The following is a 13,113-nucleotide window of genomic DNA, read 5'->3' as shown; positions in this document are numbered from 1 at the left end:
CATGTTCGAAAATAAGTCATTAACGTTTAAGGAAGCTTTAATTTTGTATTTTACAAAAATATTTTGATCTTTATGAAATAAAGTTTTTTAAAAATATGGAAAATCAATAAATTCATCTTTATAGAAGGGTAAGGAAGAAGGGTAGACTGTTGCAAGAAGAATCGCTTCAACCCAATTATGTTACTAGGGGGAAAGTCAAGTTTTCATATGATGTGTGAGTGATGTTGATCCCATAAATTGTAATCGCCCTCAACTTTTAGCTAGACAACTTTTACCATCATCTCAAAAAAGGGTGATCTGACTAGGTACTTTGTCATAATTGTTGTGATCAAAATCTCAGTAAATTCCTGCAACGATTACCCGCTCATGAAAGGGCCACTGAAACGAAGAAGACTCTAGTTGAAAACTTTAAAAGATCGCCCAATCTTACTATGATATACGGTAGCAGCGCTGTGCATCACATTCCATAGGGGCTGTGGGTCAGGATTCAGGGGTTGAGATGTAGGTACTAGGTAGTCTGTAATCGCGTTTCAGATAGGTATGATAGGGTAGGTATCAAATTTGGAATTAATTTTTATTACATCAAGCTTTGCAGACAATTTTTAACGTTTGGGAACTTATTATTTTATTTTTGGGAACTTACAAATCTTTGAAGTGCAGTTTGTTCACCTTTAGACAACACAATTTTAGATTTATCAGAGTTTTAAAAGTCATTTGATGTTCCCAGTCAGTTCAGTGCTTCCCAGTCTATGATTTATTTTGGAGTGAAATTTGAATTCGTTAAGAGATTTTCAGATTTCGTGCCAAAATATCATAGCATGGTACATCGATGACTTTTAAAACTCTTAAATATCTCAAATATGTTCGGAGGTAAAAAAAAACATTTGTATTGTTAATGGTTCGTTAACTTGTCTATATTTCGATATTTAGAGCCAAAGTTTCTTATGCCATTCAAGGGTAAAGTCGCTCCTTGTAACTCCAATAACATTTTTGCTAAGACGTCGACTTCGAAAAATTTTGTGTGACTCGGGAGTTCCCATTGAACTCGCGCTGACGCAGGACTTTTTATTTAATTCTGAAAATTTGGCAAAATTCCGGATAATTCTGAAAAAGTTACGAAAATTTCCTTAAAAAATAGAATTTTTAGTTGACAATGAAAATTCAGCCAAGAGCCCACATAGAATTTAATCAGCTTCTTAACTGTGGACCGTATGTTTACTGGCGTTGTTTCGTTTCGCGTATTAGTATATTACTTCCGAGGTTCCAAGTTGTGTATTTGATAAGTGGGGTGTTACAGCCCGACCTGAAGGGGAGGGCTGTATTCCCCACTTGTCAAATACACAACTTGGAACCTCGTAAGTGCAATGCTTTACGTGATTAGGCAATGTAAATGAAAATAAAACATGCCGTAACACGTAAAATATGTTACTTAATAAAGCAGACCATTACTCTCTCCAGCAAACAAACTACTTTTATTAAGGTGGTTAAAGAATCAAGTAGCCTTTGGAATTTACATGTAAATTACAGCGTAGTCAGTCAAAATATAAAATAGTTGTAGTTTGTAGAATAAGGTGAATTTGACAGAGAGAACTGAGAGTTTGGTTGCTAGAGAGAGTATTGAGTAGACCTCTTTACACATATTTTGTCATGAATAAATGAAATCATGTCAGTTAACTGCAAGGGCTCTCAATAGAACAAACTGACAAATTAAAATGAAAAATCAGGAAGTTCTATGGTTGACTGTTCGGTTTGAATTCAGGATATTCGTCCATGCTCAGACATCGTGATCGTATGTTGTTGCATCACTTCTATCAATTGAATATCTAGATTCGTTTCGTTTGAAATTAAATCATTTTGTTTGCTTAAGAATTTTTTGTTTTATTTATTTTGGATAAAATTTACAATTTGCAGTCTTCGAAAAATAATAAATTAAATTTAAAAAAAAAATCTTTTTCATTTTCAATAATTTGGCAAGCAAAAATGTAAAACAATTTTAATAAAATAAAGAAAATATCACACTTTTCGAGAAAGAAGCGGCCTTCCGGATCCCACCACTATGTTTAACAACAACAATAACAACAAAAAGTAAGTTTTGATGCTTACTAACAAAAGAAATGTATGGCCGAAAACGCGGTGAATTGGATTTTCAATGGAGAGGAGACACCCAGAAGAAAATTTTTGATTCGAGAAAAAAATCAAATTTCCTTTCCGCGTGGGTTTGGCTCAAAAAGCAGTATACTTGACCGGCAATTTCTTATTATTATTTTTTTTTTTGAAAATTCATCGGTTTGAAATTTCTTGCACGAAAGATTTGACCTGCCACTCAATTCATTTGATATGACGTTTGAATGGGACATTAAAAAAAACGATCGCCAATAAATGAGCTTGATGCGGGCAACGAATGTTAAACTTGGACTATGGAGTCATCTGATTAAAAAAAAAATTGTTTGATTGATGAAACTGAATTTCGGACTACGACTAGGCTGTTCCTTTCTAGGTAAAATTGTCATAGTCAATGATTCTTTGGCAAATGGTCGTTTTGAATAAGACCGAGCAATTTTTGAATATTTCCTCGGACTTGTCAAACGCTTCCGGCGAATCAGCCGTCGCCTCCAAATCGCCGCCAAACAAACAATAATATTTTTCGTACACCTGCCGTTCGAGTTTGCTGTTGTTGTTGTTGAAAAACAGAACATGGGCCAGCCCGAACAGATAATGATCCAAATCTTTCAGGAAAAATGCTTCCACCTCTTCCACCGAAAAGCTGTTATTGATGACATGCATGAACAGCTCGTAAATAAAGTATTTCAAGTCTTGACGATTTATCGGCACAACGTTTGCATCTTTCGTGAAATATTCGAACACCTCGGTCGAGTGACGAACATTTCGCGTTTCTGCCATGCAAATAGTGAATGCGTTCCTGATATGATAGTTGAGCATCAAAATGCGAATTTTAAATTCTTTCCGCTCGCATGCGTCCAATATAGTCCGTGAATCGTACAGGCCGTGGTACAGCGCCAAACAATAATGGATGAACTCGCTTTGATCGTTCTGCGCCGCCGATAGTCCCTTATATCGATCTTCGTCTTCCTTCATCACGTCACATTTTTCAACGTAGTGCGGTCGGTACATAGGCAAGCATTTAAGGTACCGCGTTGGCGTGAAGTCCATGGTGATTTTCGGCTTCGGTAGGCTAACATCAACGGGTGATTCGAAACATTGGCTTTGGTCGGGAATACGAACTACTCTCTTGGACACTCGAAGTCTCACCAATCGACCAGCGGCGGCAGGCTTGTCGGCAACGTTATCACGACCACACTACAGGAGAATAGTCAATTGGAATTTGAGTTGCTTGAGTCACAAATGAAAAAGTATTTTCCGTCACCTGTCCGTTGTTGTTGTTACCAAATGCTTTCACAGAGTAATCGGTCAACATGACTAAGGTAAAATCTGCACCACATTCAACATGAATCGCGGGTCCAACAGTATTCAGATGATTGGGAGATGTGAATTCGAATTGAGACTTTTCCACTCCCAATTGCTTTTCCAAATTTTTTCCCCACACATACAGAGACTGGCGGTCGGTTATGAAGGCGTGATGGTACAGGCCACTGGAAATCTGCAAGCCACAAATTTAGAATGAAAATGGGCCAACGCTTTCAAAACAACGGAAAACTTACATTCGTTACAACTCCCTCCACTGACTGTGTGTCCACTAACGTGGGATAGTAATGCTCGGAACTTTCCTCCTCAAGCGACGGCTGCTTATTCGCATTGTGTTCCGTCTTCTGTTGACTGCCAAATTCGCTGTCGTTTGCCGTTTTGTGAATTTCACTTTCACTTAAACTTCTGCGCTTTTCCGACATCTTTTGATTCTCCTCCGACTTGCAGTCCTTTTCGGAGCGAAGCTCTAACGTTTTCGAATCTGCAGTTGTTTGATCCAATTTGACGTCAGAATCGTCAAACACACTATCCTTTTGCTGCTGTCGAACGGGTGAAGCTGTTCGTCGTTCTTGGCATTCTTCTTGTTTCTGTAAGGTTCGGGCGCGTTTTCGTGCCTGATATTGCATTCGTAAAGCTTGCGGCGATTGTCCGAACGTCAACAATTCATTGCTTTCGGTGACTACAAACTGTAACAGCGAGAAAAATGAGTCCAATGGTACACCTCACACACACGCCATCATGTCGTTACACTTACGTTAGTAAAGAATTTGGTATGAATCAGTCTTATGTTGCGGTTGATAAAAACTTCAATAGGAACTAAGCTTCTAGAGAGCACTTCCGGTGAGATGTTGTCGAGCTCGTAATATTGTCCCACACCCAATTGTCCGTAGTGATTCGAACCGAACGAGTATAGGGTGGTCGGTGTGTTCACACTTGGCGATGGTGTGCATAAGACAAGTGAATGTGCGTGTCCTAGGGAGATACTGACAACATTCTGAAATCGAGAAAAACGAATCGTTGACACAGGTTGCTGTTACACTGTTTCTGACAGAAAGTACCTTGTCCTCGAAAAATGAAACGATTTGCGGCTTAAAGACATCTTCGACGTTACCGTGTCCGAGTTGCCCGTACACACCCCAACTGAAGAAAATAAAAAATATTTTGAGAGATTGGCCGACGATAGACAACGGTTTCGTTACCCCCAAGTGTACAAATTTCCTTCGGCTAAAACTGCATTGTGATATTGACCGGCCTCGATTAAGCTTATGTCTAGTTCATCTAAGTAATTCACAAGAAGAGGTTGGAGTGATTGGAGGATGCCCTTGCCAACGCCCAACTGTCCTTGTTGATTCGAGCCCATTGTATACAACTACAAGTTCGAGAATCAGCATCGTCTCATGATCCGGGATCCATTAGAGTTCATTAAAAGTTTTGTTCCACTTACCCCGTTATTGGTGAGTAAAAGCGTATGAACTCGGCCACATCTAACTGCATGTACTTCTAAATTCAAATTTGATAGGAACTGAAGAGGTTTCGGTGAGTTGTAAGACTCAGACGGTTCTGCGGAGTGAGAAGTTCAAGATTGGTTTGGGAATTCAATTTCCGTTTACGAAAGGTACCTTTGGAAGTATCATTCAGGATGCAATTCACCCCATTCGAACCCCAAATGTATGCTAAGCCATCAACAATGCAAACACAGTGCGAGAAGCCAGCCGACAGTGGCGAATTGTTCTTAATTGTGATCGCGAACTGGAAAAGGACAGAAAATTCTCAGTTATACGGAATGTATCGCAATGTACACCATGAAAACCGTACCGCCTTCGATTCGTGATGAACGTTGATGGACCTCAAGGATCGGTTGATATTGTCAGCCGAGTGTTGCATAGAGTAGAGTCTCAACGAAACTTTCAAGAATGTTTCGATAAATAGCCGACAGAATATCACGAACTCCTGATTCTCAATCGTTTCGGTCTGCTCCAAATTACTGACAAATCGGGCAACAATTGGCCGAAAAACGGGACCGAACGGATTGAGTTGAACTTTTATTTTCTGGAACAAAGAGAGAGAAAATGATTAGTTTCCACTCAATTCGTTGGTGGGATGATTTGACATTACCATCAGCACGGTCAGCCTAAGTTTCAAAATTTTAGCTTGAATCACATTGAAATAGTCCATGGAAATGTCTTTCAAATAAACGATGCATTCGGTAAACATTCCTTCCGCCAAATTGTTGAAAATATCGTTCAATTCAGTGAACCAACCTACAACGTCGATGAAGTTGAATCATTTCGCCGCTTTTGTTAATTCCATTTAAGTGCATCTTACCGAATTCCTGGTTCGACACTCCAACCAATCCACAGAATGCGTCCAGGTGCGCCCCTCTAGCCGATGCTAGCAAAACCGCCGACGAATATAGACCACTCTGGCAGAGAACAATGCTGGTCATGTTGGTGTGGTATCGTTTGTTTGTGACCAGAAAATTCCTGAAAATTAGGATCACGTTCCAGCGATCAAACGTACACATCAGCAAGGCCCTGAAACTTACCACAACGGCAAAAACTTCTTGTCTTTTATGGCTCGTTCCACCAATGTCAGCAGCAACAAATTAGATAGATGAAATTGCGATGAGTTAGACAGTTGCAGGTCCGATATGGGATCGTCACTTTTATAGGAAAAATCGCTACACCTTACACCGTCCGTTGATAAGTGTTTAGAGGAAGCCATCTGGAACTGGAGGAGACAAAGTGTGGAAAAAACGGTCTCAAAGTTCGGATGGTGGAGTCGGGACGTACCTTATTTTTAGTCAATTCATCATCGTCTAGCATTTCCATTCGACCCAAATAAGTGATCAAACTGCTAGCCGGATATGCACTCTTTACAATATAAACATTCTTCAATGCCATGGCACACAATTGCATCAGAGCAGCGTTTTCACTGTACATAGCTAACTTAAGTGCTGTTTTCACTGGGGGAATCTGTAAAAATGAATTTTTTCCAGTAATCGAATCGGTTCTATTTCAACGAGGATGTTACTCATACCCTTGCTTTATTGTATGCCAACAGCGCTTGAGTGGTCTTCTTCGACTTAAGGAATACATCACCGGCATATTCCACACAATTTTCGTAGTGGATGTTGAACGCTTTGCAGAATTCTTCGCACAAATGCCATTGACCGTCTCTAGCCATTTTAATAAATAATTTGTGCGGCGGCAGACTGAAACGCGGAAAACGTTTAGAACAACTATATTTCACAGATTCGGCCAATAAAACGAGGGAGACACAGAAACGGTGAATCATATGGCATCGAAAGATGGAATTCTCAAAGAGCATTGAACTTGCAAAATCACGTCCGTTTCTTCTGTCATTCCATCCACAGAATCCATCCAACTTAAATTTGTATTTGTCACTCACCGAAGTTCAACAAAATAAACATTTCTGTCGGTCACCACCAAGCACTGATCCAATTCGATCCGCGGAAACGAAAATTCCATCAAATTGTCGTCATCCAGAAGGGCATCGTCAACGTCGCTCATCTTCTTAATGTGCTTGCGATAGTTCTGCAAAAATTTTCCTTTTTTACTTTGACCCTGCGACCATACCGGACTGGGCATTTGTGTGGCGTTTTCCGGCACAGCTTCGTTAGACGTCGGCACGACACGATGAATGTCAACCACCAGTTCGTCCTTCAGGTGAAAGTATCCGATGTATGACGACTCGTCGAAATCCTACGAAAATTTTGAGAAGAAAAATTTGGATTCTGTGGTGCGATGATAGAATTGCCATGAAATTACCGCCTCTTCGCAAATATTCAAATTGGAAAAATTGCCGCTCACAACACCGATTGCGTGGCTGGTCTGTGTTTCGTTCACTCCGGTTGTGATATGTTGAACTGTGTACAAGAAATTTTGTGCTACCAGAACGTCGCTACAATGTTTCGGTATTTTATAAATATCCAACGGAACTAAACTGATGTTCATACTATGAACCTGAAACGATGGCAGACCGAATTAGAAACGCCGGCTGAAATTCCACAAATATTTTTCCTTGATTAACACCACGGGGGTACTTACCGATAGAGTATCACTGTAAGAATGAAGTGCACTTAACAAATACGAATCACGAATGTTTTGTACGATAAAAAAAGGCCCCGATGGCGTGGTTAGAATTTCTGGTAACATGGCTGGAACATTCATGATTGCGAACGAGGTCAGTTGTTCTTTGAATTTTTCTTTTTCTGTTTGTTTGATTCGACTTTCAGCAAGTTTCAATCTCAGCGCACCGATTTTCTTGGCACCGAAATCTTTTAGTGATACAAGCCGAGCCCGGGTGGCTGGTAAAATTCCACTAGATGACGAGGATGCGTCTAAACGAAGAGAAAACATTTGACGAATTCGATGGCATGGTAGCGAAAGTGCAACGAATATCCGTTAGTCGATCAACTCACCATAATTCTCATTGCCATCCGTTTCGCTAGCATTGTCGGTGTCCCTCATTTCTCTCTTGTCTCTATTATCGTCATTACCATCATTGACCGGAACAACAATCTGCCAATCGTCAGTATCAGCCGTAGAAATATCGTTCGGTTTACCGTCTTTTGTCGGTACTTCACACGGATACACGTAGCCGATACTCTTCTGTTCTAACAACAATTTCCATTGCTCCTTCAGCGACGAATTGATCTGAAAATCGATTTTGAATGATTTGCTCCGTCAACGATGTTGCGCTAACCGATTCACTTACCATCAGCGACACATTGTTCATTGTCGAGTCTTTGCAAATGACCATTTTCACAACCGCACCCCGACTAATGTTTGTGTTCGCAATCAGTGGACAATCCGGCTCCAATCGAACCATACAAATGGATCCGTCCGAATATCCAATGATTGCGGACTGTTTCTGATTCAATGTTTGCCACCAAACGACACTGGTCGGATACGGACACGGATTCGCATTCTTTTCACTTTCATGACTGCCAGCAGTCGGATGCGGTTCCGCTCGGTTCAAATTATTATTTTCAATCACATCGGCGGCGGAATAGAAGGCATTATACACGCTATTCGTCGAGGTCATCCGTGCTATGTCGCTGGTTGAAAATTTGCTCACCGCACTGTAAACGACTGGATCATGTTTGTCAAACGAATTGTTTGGGCATTTCCGCGAATTGGGACACTCATGTGGACCGGCAAACGGTATGATGAACGTGGAGATTTTGTTCTGAGAGAAATGAAATTCGTTCGAGGAAACTGTACCGTCCATAACCCAGTTTAGTGGAACAGTGTGCAAAGTGTTGTCGTAGCCTGAAAATAATTGGTTTTGATCATTGAATTGATCGTAACACCAAAACGCAAAATATTCTGACTTACATAGCGCCAGTAACACCGATCCCGATGGATCGAAGCATATGTCCTGTAAGGACTTCTTAGCATTTTTAAACCACAACACTGTCTTCAAGTCGACCAATTTCAGGAAATTTTCTTTATGACTTCGGCGTATGATCAGTTCATTGTCCTCACCGACAAGACACAATTTCAACTGGCTGTTTGAGTCTTCGATGAACGCCGACCTTTTAGTTTTAAAATTCTTTATCACCGACTTCAATTCGAATACATTTGAATCCTTCAGCGTAAGTTTTCGGTCAGACATTTTACTATCCTATGTCGATTTTATGTTTTTTTTTTGTTTGAAATATAAATGAATCGAAACGGATTCGTTTTACTGTTTGGAATAGTCAAAAGTCGTGATGTTTTATTTACGCGTCAATGCAACTGTTTTGGCATTGGCAATAGGTGTCGACGAACACATAATCAAATTTTGTTAATAAAAATACAAAATCAAAAAAGGGCAATAATCACAAATTTTTTCTTCAAACCAAATCAAGCAGAATTTATCACTTGTCATGTCACTTTACTGTCACAACAATAGGCCTTTTAAGTTCGAAAAAAGACTAGATGATCTGGATGTTGTTCCATAAACAAAACTGGAAAAGTGAACGCATACTTGTCATTCGTCATTCTACGGTGACTCAAACCAAGGTTCTGAAAGAACAGGTTAAGACAACCCTGAGTTGATCACGACGGCGGTGACACACAATAGCGTCAACGGCTGCGAAGTTTATATGTAAAATGGAACTTAACAAAAACAAAATTCTGAATTTTCTAGAAAAATATTTTCTTCAAGTTGATTTCTCCCAATAACTGTTTATAAAATTTGGTGTCAACCGCCTTCGTGGTTGTCTTAACCTGTTCTTTCAGAACTTTGACTCTATACACACTCTATACATATTCTTATTACTCGCAACGAAAAAATATAGCCTTCAAATGGCCCATAAGTAAATTGTTGAAAGATGAAAGACAAAACCGAGCACAATTTTCAGCAAAAGAGGACAAACCCTGTAGACATTAATTTGGACAAAATGGTCATAAAAACAAGTCGTCTGTAAGAAAACATAATTTTCTTCAGTCAATCCATCCTAATATCAGCAGCATTTTGTAATAACCATGTTTAAAACCATTTAAGGTAGAAACTTGGTTATTACAAAATGTAGACGTTGCTCGTCTTTATTCAGAATGACGCACCAGTTGAGTCTTCCAATTCAATGTGTCAAGCCAAGGAAATGCGAATTTGGCTCATTGGAACTGAGTATTTGTTAACTAAATAGTGTTTTTGGGTAATATACTAACTTTTTACTGAACCGTGTTTTACTAAAAATTATGTTTAAAAAACATGCTCAAATTTTTAAATACAACTTTGTGCGTTTATCTGTCAAAATTATCTCTATATAAGGCAAGGGCGCGTACAGTAATTCTTCGTTAAGATTAATTGGGGAATTTTGACAGCTCTACTAATATAATTTATAAAGTTATAATGAAAGAGAAATAAATATTTTGACAAGTACCACAAGGCAAGTTATAATAAACTGGTATTCGGTCCTCTCGCTCTCATCGTAAGGTGTTGAAAGGGAAGCAAATACTTTGATAAGTACCCCAAGACAATTTATAGAGGTATCCTTCTGAAAAACAGAAGACCGAAATAAGACCCATTTTCTATTGGAATTTTTTATATGTGCCCCCAGAATGTGTATTCGACCCCAGAAGCCAAAACCACTTTCAAAAAAATTCTTCGAAGATGCTTCCAAACCCAAATACGACTGAAAGTACATGCAATTACCTTTCCAATGACACCCCACACAACCATGTACGTTTCGTGTACCTCGAGAAATCTCTGTAAGAAAAGTGTAAGTTTTCAGTCTTTTTTCGGTTTGTGTGGATTAATTTTAAACCCAACAAGACCCTATTTACCCCCAAAGTACATGCAATTACCTTTCTAATAACACCCCACACGACCCTGTACGGCTCGTGTAACTGGAGCAATTTTTGTAAGAAAAGTGCATGTTTTCGATTTTTGATCACTAGCCACACAAGCTTCGAAGAATTTTTTTAAAAGTGGTTCTGGCTTCTGACTCAGGTTACCTTATTGGGCACATATACAAAATTTCAATGGAAAATGGGTCCGATTTCGGTCTTCTGTTTTTCAGAAGAATCCTCCATAATTAACTGGTATTCGGTCGTCTCGCTCCGATCAGAACACTCTATATGGGTGGACCAGAGAAATGATAAGTTGGTACGCCTGTGGCGAAACGGTATGGGAGAGAATGTGAGAGAGGTACACACAAATTCTCTCACATTCTTTCCCATAGAAGCCAACTGTCATTCCAATGTTCCTTTTATCTCGTCACAACTTATCATTTCTCTGGGTTAGACCTGTCAAAATTTTCAGCGTGAACTTTACCTGACATTACTGCACGCACTCCAAGTATACAACACCCTGGTGAAATGAAATTTTGACACAAAATTTTCAGCTCGTATGGAAAAATGTATGGGCGACGATTATTGTATTTTCGTAACTCAAACTATTCGTAACTTAACAGTTGAGTGTATAAAAACCCATAAGAACTGTCAAGTTACGAATTATTAAAGAATAGAGGCCCTGGTTGTCAGTGGTTGTATGCTTGACTGCACATATAACGGGCAAATTCATAAAATAAAAAAAAGACTAAGGTCAACTGTCAAGAATGACAATAGTTCCACCATGAGTAAACCAAATCAAACTCCTCGTTGTTTTGATGTAGTTAAAATAAATATTAAGTAAAACGTAAGGTTGTCCATTGCAAGCTTATTTCTTTTTTTTTTCTTATTAATTTTCTTGACTTTATTGTTTGTTTGATCCATACATTTATGGTCTCACTTTTAATTTGACATTTGTGCGGAAAAACATGTCAGGAGATTTACAACATTAATTGCGAAAGGCTGTTCAATTTTGCTTCATAAAAGCCATAAAAGCTGTAAAAGCTTCATAATTTCGATATAGTAATGACATGTACGACGTGTACGACATATACATACATTGTATAGTCTGTCATTATAGTTCTTCGATTCTTCGCTTCTTTCCGAACGAATATTTGGCGCGAACACTTTCAAATTTCTTGTGCTTTGATATCTATAATTGTTTGAGATTGGTTGTTGCACTTTTCGCATAACTCTCTATTCGTCATTTTGTCATAGTCCATGGTTCGTTTTGAGTCGGACCAATATTCGAATATCATTTCCATTGAGGTTCTTTAATTCTTCATTCTTTTATACCTGGTAATCTAAATTGCCTTTCATCTATGAACACTATGTGGTGTTAGTCGTCCATCTATTCTATAATGGTCGATTGTCTGATTTCGGTTTGTGCATATACGTGTTTTTCGGAGTGAATATTTCGTCTAGATAGCACCTTCGATTGACGCTGTCGTTTCCTTCTAGTCCAATGTGGCTCAGAATCCATTGTAAGCTACAACTCTCGCTGTAATTAGTCTGATTCATTCTGGCAACTTGTTGAGTTAGACCTGCCTCATGAATGATGAAGAGCGTTGAATGACGCAGTTTTCCGTCTCTGTTGCGAATTTTGAGTCTTGATTAGGTCTTTTCGGATCTCGGATTCATCTATTCCTTTCTTTCTCGCAGGAACATAAAATCGAGATATTGTGATGTTCAGTGGTAGGTTGGTCGTTTCGGCTGCTATACCGTTGATTACGTCAAATCCCAGTAGTTCGATATTTTTATAAGTGCATGTGGTGATGGCCGCTCCTGTGTTTCCATCTTCTCTTCGCTGGTCACGTATGTGTAGTTTTTCGTAACAAAATCATCTTGTGTTTGTAGCCACGTTCTCGAAACTAAATAAACGTTTCACCGAACAGAGCATCGATAAGAATCAATTCCTTAGTCAAATTGTCATCTTTGGATTGATCCGGATCGAAATTAGCTCTTGGTTAAAGTTTCCCAGCTCTTTGACGAATTATATAGCTTGGCTGTGATTCAATTGGCCTTCATCGTTTTTTTTCTCGTTATCTTTTTCTTCGCGCTAGATTTGGTAACATTGCTGTACGACTGTGCAACTGTGCTCTTCCATCGTCGCTTGAGGTCACTTCCTTGATGTAGAAGCAGGTTCTGTGTCGCTAGCCAACTGACTTCAAGCATCAGTGGTACTCTAGTACTACTATCTACTAGTATCTAGTGGTACTGAAACTGGATCGAAGTGTATCGAACAAATTTTGGCACTGAAAAAAAATTCGGACAGCTCTATTTGGCAGCTGTCAATAATATCACTTTTGCTTGAAGCGCGTTGCGC

At 39.2% G+C, this 13,113-nt stretch overlaps 1 protein-coding gene across 1 annotated transcript; it reads right to left on the bottom strand.

Moving 5' to 3' along the window:
- Positions 1-2,103: 2,103 nt before the first annotated feature.
- Positions 2,104-9,345, bottom strand: LOC119067371. Its single transcript, XM_037170283.1, has 21 exons — positions 8,808-9,345; positions 8,185-8,741; positions 7,889-8,123; positions 7,515-7,807; positions 7,236-7,430; positions 6,856-7,169; positions 6,484-6,658; positions 6,237-6,419; positions 5,990-6,174; positions 5,770-5,927; positions 5,560-5,705; positions 5,260-5,493; positions 5,064-5,193; positions 4,889-5,004; positions 4,644-4,813; positions 4,503-4,584; positions 4,199-4,438; positions 3,681-4,130; positions 3,386-3,619; positions 2,461-3,318; positions 2,104-2,415 (listed from the first exon to the last, which is right to left on the bottom strand). Exons 1-20 carry the CDS (start codon positions 9,085-9,087, stop codon positions 2,494-2,496), a joined length of 5,202 nt encoding a protein of 1,733 aa, XP_037026178.1. The 5' UTR covers positions 9,088-9,345; the 3' UTR covers positions 2,104-2,415; positions 2,461-2,493.
- Between the last annotated feature and the right edge of the window lie 3,768 nt (positions 9,346-13,113).

Source organism: Bradysia coprophila, assembly GCF_014529535.1.
Source record: "Bradysia coprophila strain Holo2 chromosome X unlocalized genomic scaffold, BU_Bcop_v1 contig_12, whole genome shotgun sequence".
Taxonomy (NCBI): domain Eukaryota; kingdom Metazoa; phylum Arthropoda; class Insecta; order Diptera; family Sciaridae; genus Bradysia; species Bradysia coprophila.
Note: the sequence above shows the minus strand (reverse complement) of the source record. Positions and strands in the feature narration are given on the sequence as shown.

Coding starts and splice junctions, on each gene's coding strand:
- LOC119067371 (XM_037170283.1), bottom strand. CDS start 9,087: ATGTCTGACCGAAAACTTACGCTGAAGGATTCAAATGTATTCGAATTG. Junction 6,175..6,236: donor ATGAATTGACTAAAAATAAG/GTACGTCCCGAC, acceptor TGTCTCCTCCAG/TTCCAGATGGCTTCCTCTAA. Junction 4,585..4,643: donor GGAAATTTGTACACTTGGGG/GTAACGAAACCG, acceptor TATTTTCTTCAG/TTGGGGTGTGTACGGGCAAC.